General features: G+C 37.8%; 3 protein-coding genes across 3 annotated transcripts; 2 read left to right on the top strand and 1 right to left on the bottom strand.

Annotated features, from left to right (window-relative positions):
- The first annotated feature begins 821 nt into the window (after positions 1 to 821).
- LOC119986877 lies at positions 822 to 2,562 on the top strand. Its single transcript, XM_038831569.1, has 2 exons — positions 822 to 2,232; positions 2,324 to 2,562. Exon 1 carries the CDS (start codon positions 822 to 824, stop codon positions 1,506 to 1,508), a length of 687 nt encoding a protein of 228 aa, XP_038687497.1. The 3' UTR covers positions 1,509 to 2,232; positions 2,324 to 2,562.
- An 849-nt stretch (positions 2,563 to 3,411) lies between these two features.
- LOC119986876 (protein FAR1-RELATED SEQUENCE 5-like) lies at positions 3,412 to 5,562 on the bottom strand. Its single transcript, XM_038831568.1, has 6 exons — positions 5,302 to 5,562; positions 5,108 to 5,214; positions 5,008 to 5,065; positions 4,141 to 4,866; positions 3,808 to 4,074; positions 3,412 to 3,699 (listed from the first exon to the last, which is right to left on the bottom strand). Exons 1-6 carry the CDS (start codon positions 5,560 to 5,562, stop codon positions 3,412 to 3,414), a joined length of 1,707 nt encoding a protein of 568 aa, XP_038687496.1.
- Positions 5,563 to 16,802: 11,240 nt separating this feature from the next.
- On the top strand, positions 16,803 to 17,632 carry LOC119986874 (ethylene-responsive transcription factor 13-like). The gene has a single exon (XM_038831567.1). The coding sequence runs from the start codon at positions 16,803 to 16,805 to the stop codon at positions 17,520 to 17,522; it is 720 nt and encodes a 239-aa protein (XP_038687495.1). The 3' UTR covers positions 17,523 to 17,632.
- Positions 17,633 to 18,736: the final 1,104 nt, after the last annotated feature.

Below are 18,736 nucleotides of genomic sequence, written 5' to 3'. Positions count from 1 at the left end.
AGAACAAGATGCTTCAGCGGCTCTCTGGGTGAAAAGCTAAAGTTCTTTCTCAGGCTTGTCGGGGTATGCTTATTAAGTTAGTTCTCTCTTCGCTTTCTTCCTATAGTATGTTGGTATTTCGTTTTCCTCAATATACTTGTAATTCACTTGATGCTATTATGAGGGACTTTTGGTGGGGTTGGGACTATGGAACTAGGCATCTCTACTTGAAGAAGTGGAACTCTCTGTGTACCCTCCTTGGGATTTAGAAGAAGTATTCATATGAATAACTCAATGCCTGCTATGTTTAGTTGGCGGATGCTAAGTGGAGGAAATTCAATGTGCAAAACTCAGTTATTCTGCAAATATATGAATCCTAGAGGGGGTGATCTCATGGCAGCTCAAACTATTGGCTCAGATTCTTGGGTTTGGAAGGGTCTAATGCAGGCTAGGCCAGTGCTTGAGGTGGGTTTATGTAGGCTCATCAAGTCTGGTACAAGTACTAAGATTTGGCATGACCCATAGATTCCTTGCCAGATTGGATATAAACCAATTGCCCGACAAAATAGTTCCATTATGAGAGATGATTCCACAGTGGACTTTTTAATGCTTTTTAATCCTAGAAGATGGAATATTCCATTGATTCAGATGCTATTCGTGCAAGAAACAGTTGATAATATTATTCAAATTCATTTATCAGAAAGCTTGGGTGAGGATAGGTGGATTTGGTATATTAATGATACTGGAGTATATTCAGTAAAAGTGGCGCATCATATGTTAAATGCAAATGCCACTATTCCAATGAATTTGGAGTCACCTTCTGACATCTATTGGAAGCAACTATGGAAGATGAATTGAAGGTTCATGCTAGATTTCATCTGTTATTGTGGAAAATAATCTGGGATATTCTGCCTACTAGGGCTCGATTGTCGGGTATTTTGTATATTCCAGAGGAACAGCAGCTTTGTCCTATTTGTAATCTTGAAAGGGAAACTTTGGATCACCTCATGTTTGGATGCTTGATTTCTCTCTTGGTTTGGAGCAATTCTAGATGGATCACGAATGTGCCTACCTTGGTTCATGGAGGAAGGGCGGATTGGGTTAAGGTGTTGATGAATCCCAATCTGATTGGTATTTCTAGAGAGGATTGTCAAGCTTTTCAATTGTTGGCTTTGGTGACTTTTGACCAAACTTGGAGGTATAGAAATGATGTTCTTCATGGGACTCTAGTGAGATCAATTAACCTGGTGGTAGCTCAAATTCAGCATGTTCATAATCAACATTGTCAAGCTTGGAGGATTTCTCGCTATGTTCAAAATATTATTCATCCAAATTGGGTTCCACCTCCTTTGAATTGGATCAAGGTAAATTTTGATACAGTTATGGGTCACAACTTTACTGCTTCAGCTGCCATTGCTCGATCTTTAGGTGGGGATATCATTTTTGCTTCAGTTTCATGTGCCGTCCGGGTAGATCCAGCTGTTGGTGAGGCTTTGGCTTTGAGATTGGGTGTCCAACGGGGTGTCTAGATCTCAGGCTGCAGAAGGTGCAATTCGAAGGGGATGCTTTGATTGTTGTTAATGCGGTTGCTCAACCGGATTTGGTCTCTCTTTGGGCTATTGAAAATCTAATAGAAGGGACTTGCAATCAGCTAGACAAGCTCAAGAGCTGGTCTATTTCAAAGATTAGCAGACATCAAAATGTCTGGGTGGATACTTTCCCCAAATGGGCCGCTACCTTGAGACTTTCAGGTAGCATTCCCAGTCATCGGCTTCCAGAGTTGCAATATTGGTTGTATAGTGGGTGTGATCCCCGGATCATTGTTTTGGTCTGGCATGGTGTGGTTTGTAGTTGCTGTTTCTTGTCTCTTTGTTTGCCATACAAAAAAAAAGTATCAAATGCATTATACTCAAGCATACATCCGAACAAACAACGATGAGCTTGTGAAGCAAAAGTTAACTGACAAGCTTGTGAGGGAAGTTAAGGATTACAAGAAGATACTCTTTCCACTTCATAGCAAGGGATCACATGCAACTGCAAATCATTGGACATTACTTGTCCTTGACCTTGAAGAGCGAAGTTGGAAACATTACAATTCTTAACTTCACAGTATATATTTTATTATTTATGTACCTAATGTTTTTTTACATAACAGATTAGGTACTACAATTTCGTATTCCCATCTGGCATCTCATCAAATACAGAGTCATCATTTTCAACAGTTAGGGACACACCCCAACAACCAACATCATCGTAAGTTTTCCAACAAAATGTAAGACATTGATATTAAATGCAATTTAATAATTATCTTCTTTTAATTGTATTTTTTTGGTTTTTTAAACAGCGTTGATTGTGGCATCATTGTCATGCTCATAATGGAGTGCATATTCACCAACAAACCAATCCCGTAGACTTTAAAAGAGAAAGATATTCGTAGGTTTGTAGCTCATGTTGTTCATTTACTTCTCAATGACAAAAGCCATGTATAGGGAGATGGTGCCAAAAGGTTGGGTTAGGAATTAAAAAAAGTGTAAATATTTTTTTGGTACTGCAGTTGAAGTATTAATTTTGTAAGTCATTGTGCAAAACAATGCAGTATGGCCACATCTCTAATGTAATCAATTGCATTGTTCATTGCTTGACAGTTTGGCCACATCTATAATTTAGTCCACTACTTGGTTTCTGTGATAGCATTTATTTTGTATGTTAGTTCGATCACCTAATCTCACATAATGTATGTATCTATATCATAATGCTATTCTACCACAAAGCATGACCAAAACAACAATGCAACTAAAAATTTCTTACATCACTTCTGGGTGTATGTGTCATCTAAAATCACTAACCAATGAATACATGCAATGTCCATAAAATTTTTGGTATTCTCAACTGAGTGTCAAATCCTACCACAAAGCATGAAAAAAAAAAAGCAATGCAACCATAAAATTTATTACATCACAACTGGTTGTAGGTTTCCTCAAACATCCCTAATAAATGTATCAATGCAATGTGAGGTAAGAGCAATGCAATGACCATAAAATTTATGGTCTTATCAAACGAGTGTCCAATCCTACCCCAAAGCATGAATAAAAAAGCAATGCAATCGTAATAAACCAATAAATTTACAATCAGCCAACAAACCATTAGGGAAAAAAATAATACAATCCACCACATTGTTCCTTTACATGATAATTACTATATAAATAGTCTGCGTAACACCAATGTATTTGTTCCTTCAACAACATAAAACATAAACATATATAAAGTGATTCATCCCCTCAATACATGAAGTTTGACCCATCCACCTCACTTGCGTCCTGCACATCAAAGAGCCAAAATCAATAAAAGGTCAATGAATCACATATTACATTGAAGAAAAAAATTAACACTAAGAAATCGAAGAAAACTTACCATGCTTCCACTTGTTCCAGTTCATGTTGACAGCACTTCATTGCTTCTTTTGTTGCTCCTATCAGACCTCTTGAAAATCATTTTCTTCCTCACAGATGGAGGACGTCCTTTGCCTCTTGTAATTAACGGATCATTCGAGCAACCAACCACATTCAATGCACTAACAGTTGTGGCAGTGGTCAACGCACTAACAATACTCATCGCACCTTCAATCAAGTTCGCAACATAGTTAAAATTGTGTTCGCTGTCATCTGCCAGATATGTGAACATGTTACACAATTTATCATACCATTGTTGGTCGCCTGTAATCTACATTCCATCATAATATACCTTAACTCGAGAATAAGGTCTCCTTATGTCTTTTCTCTAACTCCTAAATATATAATGAGTTGGGATTAGATCATGTCCATTGCAAACCAACACGGTTATAGCATGTCTGCACAATATACTCCTGAACTCGAACCTACAGCATGTACAAAAGACAGTCAATGAAGTTCTGTCATAGCACATATTGTATTCAACTTTCTTCCTTCCTTTTTCTCCAAAGAATACATCCTCTTCAACATAAAAATGTGCCAGATTTTCATTGTTAACCACAGATTTAATACCACAATAAATCAACCCTGTCAACTCATTTTGAAACTCTTGGAACTTGTTTTGAGTGTACAAATTCCGAATTTGTTTCTACATTCCATACGAAGTAGCACATTTGAGTTGCTTGTTGCATGAATTAAAATCCACTTTACTTGCCTTTTCAGCTTTGTCCCTTAATGCAATATTGTATTGCTCCGCAAACTGTCTAAGAGTAGTTTTTGAGTTCACATAACCATCAAAAAATGCATTCACACCCTCGCTTCTCTGAGTGGATGACATACCAGCCCAAAAAAAGTTTTTCACATATATTGGAACCCATATCTCTCTAAGATCATACATTGTTTTCAACCAACCATTATCTGCCAAATGAAATTTAGCAATCATAGATTCCCAGCATCTTTCAAACTCATACGTGCTCTGCGATTCATAAACAACTACACCCAAATCATAAATAATATTCGCATATTCCTTGTATGAACCAAGCTTCTCAGGCACCTTCTTTATGATGTGCCACAAACATAATCTATGCCTAGTTGCAGGAAACACAACTTCAATTGCATTTTTCATAGCCTCATCTTGGTCAGTTATTATCCCAGCAGGACCAACATTATGCATACATGAGAGCCAAGTCTGAAATAACCATATGAAAGTGTCCGTGTCTTCGTTCGAAATCAGCCCACACCCTAATAAGATTGACTGCCCGTGGTGATTGACACCAACAAATGGGGTGAATGGCATGTCATACTTATTAGTCAAATATGTCGTATCGAACGTAATGACATCCCCAAATTCACGACAAGCTGCCCGACTCCTTACATATACAAAAACATTTTTCAGCCTACCTTTCTCATCCCAATCAATTAGTGAAAAAAACTCATCATTCTGTTATTGCATCTTGCTGAAATAACTCTGAATTGCATTGGCATCCCCTTCGCCAAGTCGTAATCGTGTTGTTTTTGCAATTAAATTTCTAGTATCTTGTTCCAAAAACAATAACTTCTCATGCCCCCCAACACCAGTTACCTGGGCATTGTGACTTTTATTGGCTCTAATCCCAGCTATGCCATTAATCTCCAGCTGCCTTTAAACATGAGGGTTAATTGACCTATTGTAACTAAAATACCTCGACTTCGATGGACTCATTACATGGTTATTCTCATCGATAAAAGTTGTAATTTCCCACTTACCCTCTTTAGATAAACGGGCTCTTAACCTAGCTTTACAATCAACCTTCGCATTTGACCAATGATTTATGAAATTGTTAGTCTACGTACTGCTTTTATCTGCTTTGCCACATGTGAATGTCAAATATTTAACCAATCCATCCTTATCCTTGTTTATAGTCCTTTTTTTCACAGGAAATCCCGTCCGTTGCCTGTGTCTCTTGTAATACTGGAACATTTGATTTTCATCTTCGAAAAACATTCCAATCAACGAAACTTCAGCTTCTTCTGAAACAAAATTTCCCAAACCTTCAACACTATCATCTGAACTAGATATATCAATGTTCATGACCATGTTCAATCCCTCAATTTGCTGGTCCTCCCACCCATGATATGCCTCATCATGCCTTTCCATTACTAAACCAAATCAAATTTCCCAAAATCTACAATTACATTGTAAAACGAACAATGTGATTCATGTCAAATATGAACCAGTAAATCTCAATGTAAAAAACAACACAATGAACCATATAAACAATGCAATAGTTATCCCTGAACCAATAAATGAACTACAATCATCATAACATAAATAATGCATATGACCAAATAAGGAGATATTCTCCAATTTGTCGTTAAATAGACAAACTCCTAACATTGCCATAGAAAACAACTCAATTACCTACCAAAACAATCCTATGTAACAAGACATCAATGATTTCCCCAAACAAATTCGTATAGAATCAACAACCAACCTCCCCAATTAACAATGCAATGCATGCGATAAATCCCTGTGAAAATAAACAATGCAATCGATAAATGTCACTAACCAAGCTCCTCTATGTGTCCCAAGTAACAATGTAATACTGCTGAATAAATCCCTATAAAATAAACAATGCAATCCCCAAAAAGCAGTAGCGAAGCTCCTTTTGCTATGTGTGAGTCACCTCAAAAATACCCAGACAAAACAATGCAAAACATATCATACCCATGGAACACAGTGAGAGTACCATCAACATTGAACACATACCGCAGCGACGAAACCCATAAAATCTGCTAAATGATCCTCCACCTGCAAACCAACTTCTCGAGCTGTGTCTTCTCTTTGAGGCAGTGAAATACGACTACATTACAGACTATGAGAGTGAAACTAGGTTGCGAAATCGTTAAGGGAAGAAGTGAGAGAAGAAACTAGGTTAGAGAATGCAAAATGGAAGAAGCGGGAACCGTATGTGATATTAGCGAGAAACAAATTGAGCCAGACTTTAAAACCTATGTAAATCCATGTTGGCTTCATGACTGGACTGCCAACTCAGCGCCACATCAGATTGGGATTTATTGGGTTGAAATTACTTGGGCCATTTAACATTTTCGTAACTAAAGATAACTAAAACTGCATTGTTTTAAATTCTTTTGTCTTCTTCTATCTCTTTTTTGCCTTCTTCTTTCTCATTCACTAACGACACTCTTTTATCTCCTTCTATCTCTCTTTCACTAATAAACTCACATGGCCACACAAGACTTTCATTCTCTGCAGATTACAGCTAAGAACAAGAAGATCTAATACAGTCATAGATGGTTGACGTGCTACCCCATATCTGTGCCCACTGCCCACCGTACCTCACCATGCACAGCCCAAAGCCTAATAGATCTATGACTTGTTGAGGGAAAGTGTGAGATTTGAAGTGGAGGAGGAAATGGTTGGAGTACAATCAATTTCCTCATTTTCTATTTTCCGGTTGCATTGGTGAGAGATCGATCCATTGATTGAATTTCACAAATCTGGTGGTATCCAGTCAAGTCTTATCGGGTAACCCGGAACCCGGTCCGAAAAACCCGATAACTCGGTAACCCGAGACCCGATAACCCGGTATCCCTTAACAGGGTTATTGGGCGGGGCACTTCTTTGTCAAAAATTATCGGGTCGGACCAAACCCGATCCGATAACCCAAAACCCGATCCGGTGGACACCACTACCTATATGTTAGATCCAATTTAACATGGGCCAATATTTTATTAAATGATCCATTTGGATACCTTTTATGGCCGGCTAATCCATTGGCTTTGATTTCCTTTAATGGTCCACTAGGCCAAGTCACTAGCCAGCCCTTTCCCCCCAACCCATGTACTTCTTCAGTTCTTTGTGCTGTAGTTTCTTAGAGTGGGCACAGGTGATGCCGTGTAATACTCCGTCCCAAAAAAAAAAGTAAATAAATAAATAAAAAGAATAAAAATGGTTTGTTATGAAAAGAGTAAAATTGTGGGCTAAAAAGAATTACTAGAAGGACTTAAAGAATATTTGAAATGAAATTGGGATGAACTAAGTAAAAGGATAAAATAAATGATTGTAAAACAAAAAAATATAGGAATGGGTGAAGGCGCAGACCTTCACCCGAAAACAGTTTTAAAATGAAAAAAAAAGAGAAGCTTTTGGCTTCTTTCCTCCACACACTCAAATTCGACACGGTAGCTCCACTCCGGCGAGTTTTCCGGCCGGACAAGACTTTCTTTGGTTGGAGTCTACACCCCCACTTCATTTGCTTATAGAAAGAGAAGGGATTAAGGTAAGTCTTTGAACCTAGGGTTTGTGGGTTAAATGGGTCATGAGGGTTTTGGTTCAAATTGAGTTTTTTCTTTACCTAATAGCTCAAATTAGACTCTAATCATGTTCTACTACTAGGTTCAAGTGTGGGTTGTGAACCAATCCAAGAGGAGAGTTTGAATTCTTGATTTGGTGGTGCTAACAAGTTTCAAGGCAAGGTTTATTATCTCAAATTGTTTTAATTAAGGTTGAGTTGGCATGAGGAATAATATATAGTGGGATTAGATTGTTTAACCTTTGAATTTAAGGTAGAATGTGGATTTATAAGAAATGGGTTGGATTTTAGAGTATGGAATGTGAGACTTGAGTGATTGGTGAACATGGAAATATTGATGGAGTTTATTTCATTGAATAGTTTAGTGAATTTACGAGGAGTATACGTTACTTTTGTGGTAAGAACTTACAATTCGCTTTGAGGTAAGGATTTTTCGCCATTTTTGTTGGATTCTTCAAATTTCGTAAAAGTGACTTGAATTTCCTCTTATTGGATATCATATATTATTGTTTGGTTTAGTAAGTTCATTTGGGCTACTCTTTGTTTGTTCCAAAAAAGATCGAGCCCCTATTTTATTCTTGTTATTTGCTATATCTATAATTGTTTATTCATTGTACATTAACCCTTGAAAATGTCAAGCTTGATTGACATGTTTGAAAAGGCTCTCCATGAAATGTTGATGTATGTGGACATTGCATTCTTTTTTGTGCATTATTAGTGGCATGGTGGATCACCGGATATGGACTCGGGTGTTTCACGTTAAGTGATCTTGGGTCAAGAGGGTGCTCCGTGTGATCGAGACTCTTGAGTCGAATATTGGGACAAGTGGGTGCTCCGTGTGCTCGGGACTCTTGTGCCTAATATTTGACATTCTCAAGTATTTACCGGTGTTTTGGATATTTTGGTGCTTGTAAATGCTCGAGAATAATGAGCTACTACTGGTTGGTCATTGGAGAATAGTTTAGAGATTCGGTTGGAAGGACCGGGTGCATATTTTATCATTGACATATTGTTGCATTTACTTTCTTGAAACTTCCGCCTTTATTTATACTCTTTATATCCCTACTGGGCAGTCGGCTCATACCCTCATATCTTATCCTTTCAGGTAAGTCTGCTTCTGATATATGTCCTTCAGATTAGCAAGAGGGGGCATGACCGTGGTAGCCTGGACTGATGACTCACTTGTGTTTTGGACTTGAATGTGTTATTTTGATTTGGATTTAGATATATATTTATGTATTATGAGATTGTATTTCTGGATTTATGTTGGACGACCAGGAGGGTGCTCCGGGTTTTTGGGACACCTGTGTCGAATAGTACGAAGGTGGATGTGGGCCTTGAGGGTCTTGGTTTGGATTCTGTTGGATATTATGTCATGAATTTCTTTTATATTTTTGTAGGGAGGCATTCTCCAATTTATGGGGAGTTGTTGTCCGACTTTTTGCTTGATTTATTGTTGTCTGTGGTGTTGTTGTGTCATTTTCTCATTTTTCTCACACTCAGAGGGTTGGGGCGTGACACACTGTGACATCTAAATCGGTGTCACCGATCTCTCCACCAATGGCAAAAATTCTGGTTGTCGTTGGTGGAGCTAACATCGCCTCATACCGTCAATCACCCCTGACGTGGTCGCTGGGCCCGAGTTCTCCCCAATATCACCTTGAGTGGTTGGGTATTATAGCCTATATACAAAACTTCATAACCGGATAACCAGTTTCGGCGACCCATCTTTTCCCAGGGGATACAATTATGACTCCCTCTGTCACCTGACATCACATTGGTGATGTCCGTATCACTCAACGCGATCACGGCTGCCACCTTGGTTTAACATGCATGTAAACTATAACGGTGAACTTGGCTCACCTGTAACAAGATTTTGTTCCTCCAGCAGGGTCTTCTCCTCAGATCAAACTCTTCTCTGTAATTTCCAACTCCCAATTTCAAAGGACATAAATCATCAGAAAATCCCATCTACTCCAACTCATCACACATTCATAGGGATGGAGGTGAGTAAAAGAGAAACAGAGGGCTTACCCAAAATTCTTCGTTTTCAAGATAACTACGATGACAAACTTTATTTGACCGGGGCATTGGTTTGTGCAGCTATAGTATAGGTATTTTTTTAGGTTTTTGTAGAAAATCAAATACCATAAGAGGTATTTATACCCTGAAAATTAGGTTTAGGCATTTGGTATTCTTTTGGAATTCCAATTTTTACCCCAATATTATATAATTTGTTCACCTACCCCAAAAGCATTTATTTAAACTCAATTGTACCCCTACTGAAAATATGGGGTTTTACACAAAATCTAATTAGATTCATGATGCATGCTACGTTATTCCAAAGTTTAGAATATTTTCACATCAACCTCCTATTTGTCCAAAACATGCAAGATTTAAGGAAACCAGGTAATACATACATACATACATACATAGTGTTTTTCTCCTATCTGGAATAAGTTTGTGAACTTCATCTACAATCGTTGGATCTGTCCAACGGTGGCAGATCAAATCCATCCTTCTAACCCAAATGACCCAAATTGGGTTCTTTGTACGCTTGTTTCCTTCCACATCTCCCTTCCCCTTCCGTCTTCTTCCAAAATCATCTCTCTTCTTCCCCTCTTCGCTTGACTACGGTTCCCAAACCCCCGTATCACCCGACCATAGACGATTTTTGAAATGCCTTATTCTTCGATTCGTAAACCCCCCAACAATCTCCTTTCCTCAGGAGTTCCACCCAGTTCCCTTCTCCAAATCGCGAGGACCCACCGAACATCATGAACCCAGGTGGTGGTACGACGGAGATGTCCCAATGACCATCGTCAACCACGGTGATGGTGATGACCTTGGTGGATGGTGCCACGGAAAAAGTGGATGGTGTTGAGATCGTGAACCCAGGTTGATGGTGTTCAGATCGATTGTTGAGATGAACAATAGTTATCGGGTGTTATTGTAGAAATCCTTAGTTGTGTGAACTGTAAAGGATTAGATGTGGGTTAAGGTTTTCAAAAATATGAATTGTTGGACAATATTTCTGAAAGTTAGCATTTTCTGGAATTTAGGTGTCTTTCAATTGTTTTTGTTTCTAAATTTAAATAATTGTGGGTAATTCTTTTTTGATTTAGTTTTGTGGGGACTTCTTCTCTGTAGAACTCGATTTCGAGACGCATCGACATAGTCATTGAGTTTCTCTTTTGGTAGAAAGTAGATCACCTGCTGTCATAATGGCTTCAAGGTCTTACTTTAACCTCCTAGATCTTGCTTCTGGTGATTGCCGAAGAAGCTTCCTCGAGTGGTGACTTTTGTTGGATCATTGTATGAGGCTGGGCAACGGCTATAATTAAGAATGATGTTTGGTTTAGTGATGTCTTGTCTTAATTTAGAACATTTTGTGTTAGCTTCTTTTGCTGTCATAATGGGTATGTCAATGACCGAAATTAAGAATCGAGGAAGAAAGAGATGTTGAAGCTCGTAGAATAGGGGCGACATAGATGACGGAAGAAGAAGGTCTACGGAAGGAGATGTCTCTAATGTTGAAGAAAAGAGGCCAATTTGGGAGAACCCAATTTTGGGAACGTCGGGTTAAAAGTTATGTTTGATCTGCAGCCATCTAGTAGATCAAACTGTTGTGGATTAGGTCCACAAATTTGGTTCACTAATGTGGTTCACATAGGAGAAAAACACGATATATATAGTGCTTCTCAGGTGCGATTTATTTAAAGTACAAGATCTATCTAACACCATTCACGCGCGGATCCCATCACTTGTGCAGGCCGCACTTACACCAAATGAATGATGTCAGATGGATTCTTCACTTCCCTTACCTCAGAATTTTCATAGATATATGCATATATATTTATTGGAAGGCGTGACTTTATTTAATGTAAAGATTTGCAACCCATACAATTTCAAAACCATAAATGCATGAACCCCTTTCTCCTAAGAAACATTCAAAATTAAACATCACATCACGAGGGGAATAACCATTTCCAAGGGAGGGACAACAAGGACATGGTTTAGGAAGGATCCACCAATATCAAATTAATAACATGTCAAGAAATACGAATTTATTTTAGAGAAAGAGACCAACAATCTCAATAATTGAAATACTTCAAGGACTAGGCATTCAAATAAATTCGAAGTCCAAGGAAACACACGCCATGGCCATTCAAACACCAAAGCTCAAATAATAGTTAAATAACAATTTATTGAAGGAATATCTATGGTCATGCAAAGAGTGGTTTCCACACGGATTACCACTTCAAGAGTAAGCAACAACAATAATATTGAAGCTTAAGAGTTCAAAATAAGAAATCCCCTACCTCTCCTCCATAGCGTTTTATCGAAATCACCAAATCGACCCACATGCACACTAAATGCTTTCCGTACTATCCATTAAGTCAATTATCCGTAAACAACACAATTTATCAATAACAGTCTAAAAATAGTTTGTTCAAACCAAAATCTCGAAATACTCATGAACCCTAAAATCTCAAATCACCCAAATCCCCAAATACAAGCTTTTAGGTTTAAGGGACTTACTAAGGGTGTAGAAATAAATTAAAGGAAGTGATTCAGGCTTCTTTTAGGCCTCTAAAGATGCAACAATTCATGGATTCGAGTTTGGGTTCAAACCTTTAAAATTAGAACAAAGAGAAAAGTTGAAGAACATGTAATCTACAAAGATAATTCAAAATCCAACTTGAAAACAACTCAAGTTAGATGAAAACCTTGATTAATAACCTTGGATAATGGAGATGAGAAATTTTGAAAGAAAATGAGGTTTGAGGGTTGTTTAGGTAGGAGGGTTTGAGAGAAATCGCGAAAATAAGTGTTTTAAGACAAATACACGCGTGCAAAAATTTGGGTGTTGTCCGAACGGCTGGACAGGCCATCCGAATAGCTACCCATTTTTCCTAAATAATTTTATACAGGAACAAATTCCGTTCGATCGGAATTGGACACTATAGTCCCTATTTACCTCTTTTTCCACGGACACCTCTCCTATTCGATCTGAATTTATTTCTAAGTAATTTTAATACTCAGAAATGAGTCTCAAACCCTTATAATCCACCTCGAATCACTCGATATTATATTCTAATGTTTTTAAACCACTAGTTTGACTATTCAAACTTGTCTACCCGTGGGTCAATGGATACATACTCAACATGTGTTGATCGTACAAATACTCTAAAAGTACGAGGTATTACAAAGCCAACTTCAAACTTCAATACATAATAGCTCATATCCGTACACCTCCACTAGCTGTCTATAAAGGTATCGCAACTTACAGATCTGAGAATAGAATTTTCATAGCGTTTTTGGGAAATTAAAGTTGTAAGTGATAAGATTTGTATGGGCCCGTTTGTGTCTGCGTTGGGCACAATAAAAACGGCATTAAAAGCAGTATAACGACGTTTTTCACATTTTTTGTTGTTTGGGCGTGGGGTGAGTTGTATTGTGGACGGAGTTAATTGTGTTTGAACTGAAAGCTGGGTACAGGTGCTTTATCAAAAAAAGCAGTTAAAGACAAACGTTGTTTGACTTAAAAAAACACGGAGCCTTTTTTCGGCGTCAAAAAAATTCATGTAATTGCCATCAAACAAAAGAAAACCTAAATCGTGAACTATTCCTCTGCCACTCTTCACCACTGCCGTCAAGGAGAGAACCCAACTGCAACAAATCTCAACCGTGATAGTTTCAGGTAATATGTTTCTTCGTTTTTTTTTTATTTTATATATTTGTACTATTATCTCTTTATTATGCTTCATTCTCCATTTTCTGGTAATTTATATGTGTTGTATCTCGTTGTTTTGTGTTGATTTATGGTCATCATAGCTAATTACGAGCTGCCAATTGTATATTGAAGAAGTTTTCATATGATTCATTTCATTGATTCTTTCATAGAGTAGTCTATTATCCAGTTTTGGCTAAAAAAATTGTTTCATTATCTTTGGGTTTGATGTACGGTTCTGGAAAAATTTCCCAGCTTTTTTCAATCCATTAATACCATGAGTACAAGCAAGCATTAGTTATAATCCTCACCATTGATCATGCTACTCTTTTGTACGTATGATTGTATGAATACTACTGTGATTGATGGTGAGACTCAGTTTTGTGTCAAATATATCTTTCTTATTTTTAGCCTATTGTAGAATGAATCAAACAAATACTCAAGTTGTTGGAGACTCAACACAAACTGACAAGGCACAATGGGATGCCGCATTGACAACAATTTTTGTTGACATATGTGTCGAACATCAAAAAGCTGGCGATAGGCCAAACACTCATTTTTCTAAAGAGGGTTGGAAAAAGATCATCATAGCATTTAAAGCATTCAACCATACTCATTCTTCTCTACGAAGTATCATTGAGCGTACTTTCGGTGTAATGAAGAAGAAATGGTTGATCCTAACTCGGATGCCGTCATATAAATTTTGTACTCAAGTCAAGATTGTTGTTGCGTGCATGGCCTTGCACAATTTCATTCGAAGGCACGTTATTGAGGATGAAGATTTTATCGCATATGGTAACGAATCTATGGTCATGGGAAATGACGACGACTTTGGTACTTCGGTGGATGTTGGGGAGCCTTCACATTTCAATGAAGATTTAGAGATGACCACTTTACGCGATATGATTGCCGCAGAGTTATATGATATATAGTGCAGCATAAAATGAACTAATTATATTTAATATTATTGTATAATATATTATGTAATAATGTATAAAATATATGTATTTGGTATTAATGTATAATATGTATATATTTGTTACAACTTATAATTATATCAGCTCACCTCACCGTAATTTTGTTCATCCAAACGCTAAACTGGACATCAACTGACCTCACCACAGTTTTTTTTTGACAAGCCAAACGCTTTTTGTCAGCACAACTCACCTCACAGCACCACAATTTTTTACCTCACCGCACCTCACCTCACAGCATCAAAATACAAAGCATTCCCAAACGGACCCTATGTGTAAGGGTGGTTAACTTTACACTTACAAGTGTTATGGAAAGGAAATCTCTCAATAACCCTATATTTATTACATTTCTTTAACTAAATTAATTATCTCAGAAGGAAAATTTATTTATCCCCACCCAAATCTAGCACTTGTGTTACTGACGGATTAATTAAACAAAATTTGTCAATATAAAACTGTGGTGCTGTGAGGTGCTGTGTGGTGCTGTGAGTTATAAAACTGTGGTGCTGTGAGGTGAGTTGGAACGCAAAAAGCTGTTTGACGCATCACTTTGAAAACTGTGGTGCGGTGCGGTGTGGTGCTGTGAGGTGCGTTTGGCGTATCTAAATTACGGTTATATTAGATGACTAATAATATTAATATAAAATCACTTAATGTTTATATTGTATATTAATCTAAAATAAAATAATTGACCTAATTTGATTACGTAGGACAATTCAACATACATTGTAAGCGTTTGGGAGTGCTGTGAGGTGTGGTGAGGTGCTGTGAGGTAAAAAACTGTGGTGCTGTGAGGTGAGTTGGAACGCAAAATCTGTTTGGCGTGTCACAAAAAACTGTGGTGCTGTGAGGTGTGTTGCAACTGAACGCTGTACAAACGCACTGCCAAACACCCACTATGTGTTTGTACCAAACGTGACCTCAAGTCACATGCTGACACGTGACAATGGCTACAATTGACAATGGTCAACCAATCACCAATGGACACTTGACAATGGCAACAATATCTTAGCTAGACTAAATTTGTTCATTTTGTAGGTAAATCTAATATTAATTAAGCTTAAATTCACGAGGTAGTTGTTGAAAATTAGGAATGTTTGAAGAACCAGGTCCAAAAGGCTACAATCAAGGGATTCATTGTCATAATTATTTTATTCTAAAACAGTTTGATAGAAGGAAAACCGATATTTCAGCTAGATAAGCACAGAGGAAGTTCAAGAGATTTCAGAGTTTGTAGCCTGCACGTTCCTAAAGTATATCATACATGTCTCCAGCAACTACACACCAACCAGAGAACAAAATCACATTTGTCCTACACTTTGAAAAAGAGAAAACCTTCCCCCACGTTCAAGCATCCAAGAGCACTATTAGTATGGCGATTGTTAGCCATTTTCCCTCGATCTCAAGCACAAAGCATACAATACAAGAGAGTGGAGCAGAATGTGTATTCCCAACACTTCCCCATCCACCTTGCAGAAGGAGCACGACCTGGGATGCTCACCATGATATATGTCCATTACTTTAAGGATGTTGCAGTTATGAATTTTGACCCAACAATCCTTCCAGCAAGAAGGAAGGCAGTTTTCCATGATCCTTCATGTTTGCAAATGTCAATATCGTGCTAGTTAATGAAGTTCTTTCAATCCGGTATTTGTCTTCTTTCACCTTTTTTTGGAAAGTAACCTCAAACCAACAGCTCTAGTCATTTTGTGTTCTCAGGTTGTACACAACTCATTTGGTGAAATGTTAGATTTGATGCAAGAATCCTCATATTAAGAATATTTGAACGGATAGTAAATATTTGCACGCTTGAACACACACCTCAATACCTCATCCACAATCCAAATACTCCTATCCTAAACTGTCAAAAAGGACACACACCCCATCCACAATCCAAATACTCCTATCCTAAACTGTCAAAAAGGACTGCGGCTGATCTCTTGTTGAATGCACAAGAGAAGAAGCACTATACTAAAAACCTTTTACGATATAAGAATAATTTTGTAAGATATTATCACTCAATGTTCACTCAAATTAATATCTGACACCAGACATGGTATCATGTGGTGCACCCCTGCATCGAGATTACCGTTTCTCAACAATTTTCGATGGATGCCAAAAGTATCATATACCTAAACCCTAGTGGTTACAACTTACAACTCCATATAAAAACAAATGTTTCACGTGCACCAACTCGATTATTGCTCAATTTTTAATTAATTAGTTATTACACTACTCTACATGAAACTCGCACACCCACACTGACACACTGACAAAAACACACATATATACATATATATATATATATATCACAGTACTATTCCAGCAACTCAAATAAACACACTTATCAAAAATGAATACTAGTGACATTAGAATTAATGGAGGAGTACCAGACTTTGATGATACCGTTTTGGAGTCAATTAGGCTTCTTCTGATGGAGGAAGATGATTTCTTCAAGCATCCTCCGATGGATTTCAATGTCGTTAACGACACCGTAGATGCTTTGCAAGTTGCAGAATCAGAGAATAACATCAATGCCACATGCATCACACTAACCGACACTCCGGTGGTCGATTGCGTCGATACTGATTGTATTTGTGAGGCTCCAGCAGCTGAGTTTCAATCACCGCAACCGGAGCCAAACGCGGAGGCGTGTCGGGATCACGCGGTTCCAAAGCCGAAGAAATATAAAGGTGTGAGGAGGAGGCCATGGGGGACCTATGCGGCCGAAATTAGAGAGCTTAAAAAGAAGGGCGCAAGAGTTTGGCTCGGTACGTACGAGACACCTGAGGATGCGGCTTTGGCTTATGACAGAGCCGCCTTTAAAATTCGTGGCTCCAAGGCTAAGCTAAACTTTCCACATTTAATTGGCTCTAATGACTATGAGCCTGTGAGGGTGACAAATAAGCGTAAATCGCCGGAGCCTTTGCCCGAGCCTTGTACGTCGTCGTCGTCTTTTTCTTCTTCGTTGGATGTTGATTGTCGACGACCGACGCCTAAGCGGAGATTGAATAAGATAGCCTCCGCTGCTCCGGCCATTTTGGGGAAGCTAAAACAAATCTTAAATCCATAAAAAAGAGGTAGATTTGTTTTGGTTAAAACTTTTGGTTGCGTAAGTTCTCATTAGTTAGCATGCGAATGGTAGTTTTTCCTGTAATTATTTATTCTGTTGAGTGAAATGACTTTCCGACTTCAAATTTTTTTTTTTAAATTACCATTGGAAAAATGTTTGTCATTGAAATCGAACGCACATATGTCTAACCTACCCGATTACCAACCGAGTCATCTCCGATTAGTAGACTTCAATTTTTTCTCTTCCATAGCATTGCATATTAATTAATGGGATTATATGTATGATAATACTACATAATAATCAATTATTATTGATTTATTAATCTCACATATTTTAATTAATATTCAATCTAATGTCTGGTCGGGCGCAACCAATCACTAGGATAATTGATGATGTTGAAAATAGGACTGACCCTAGCTTAGTGAGACTTTGTAGTGAAGAATTCCTTCCTGCACATAGAACGAACGCAAATTACGGTAGGGCATCGAGAGTATGTTCGGGGGAATCTCTCTGATGCTTAAGTCAACACAAAATTTTGCTAAGGAATACTGCTTGTTATTCGGAGCTTTCCTCAAAACCAACAATTGAAAGTGCAGGATTCAGAATAAATTTTATATGGCGACTAAGGTCCCTTTTTTTTATATATGAGTTGAAGAGTTCTAATTGTTGCAGGGGTAGGTCTCCCTTTCTTTGATATTCATGAGGATTTCTCGGAGGGTAGTTTCGATTCGGATTTCTTTCCTAATGGGAGTTGGACTCTATTTAGAGTTAGTGTCCTTTCTAAATATGGATTCAATATTAGTTCCCCCACAATTCTAGACCATTGTAAGTTTCCATTTTAGATTATAAGTGAAGTCAAACTAGTTATTTACATTTAAGCTAGATTTACCTGTGCATTTGGGTATGATCACGAAAACAGTACAACTTACCCATTGTCTAGATCTTGCTAATGTTGGTTCCATTAAACACCATAATACAATGTCGCCATTGAGGGAATCCGTTAACGGGACCTTATTTTGAAACCAAAAACTTTCAAATTGTTGATTTAAAAAGTTTAAACAAAAACGGTTAATAGAAAATTAACCAAGAGGACCTAAAACTAATTAGAGGTTCTTAGAAAAAAAAAATCCATATAACTGTAAGTATTTAGTATATAGGATTGGGGGCTCCAATTTCGACTCCAATTCTCTCCCAAATTATGTTAAATCATGAAT

Source organism: Tripterygium wilfordii, chromosome 20 (assembly GCF_013401445.1).
Source record: "Tripterygium wilfordii isolate XIE 37 chromosome 20, ASM1340144v1, whole genome shotgun sequence".
Lineage (NCBI taxonomy): Eukaryota > Viridiplantae > Streptophyta > Magnoliopsida > Celastrales > Celastraceae > Tripterygium > Tripterygium wilfordii.
Note: the sequence above shows the minus strand (reverse complement) of the source record. Positions and strands in the feature narration are given on the sequence as shown.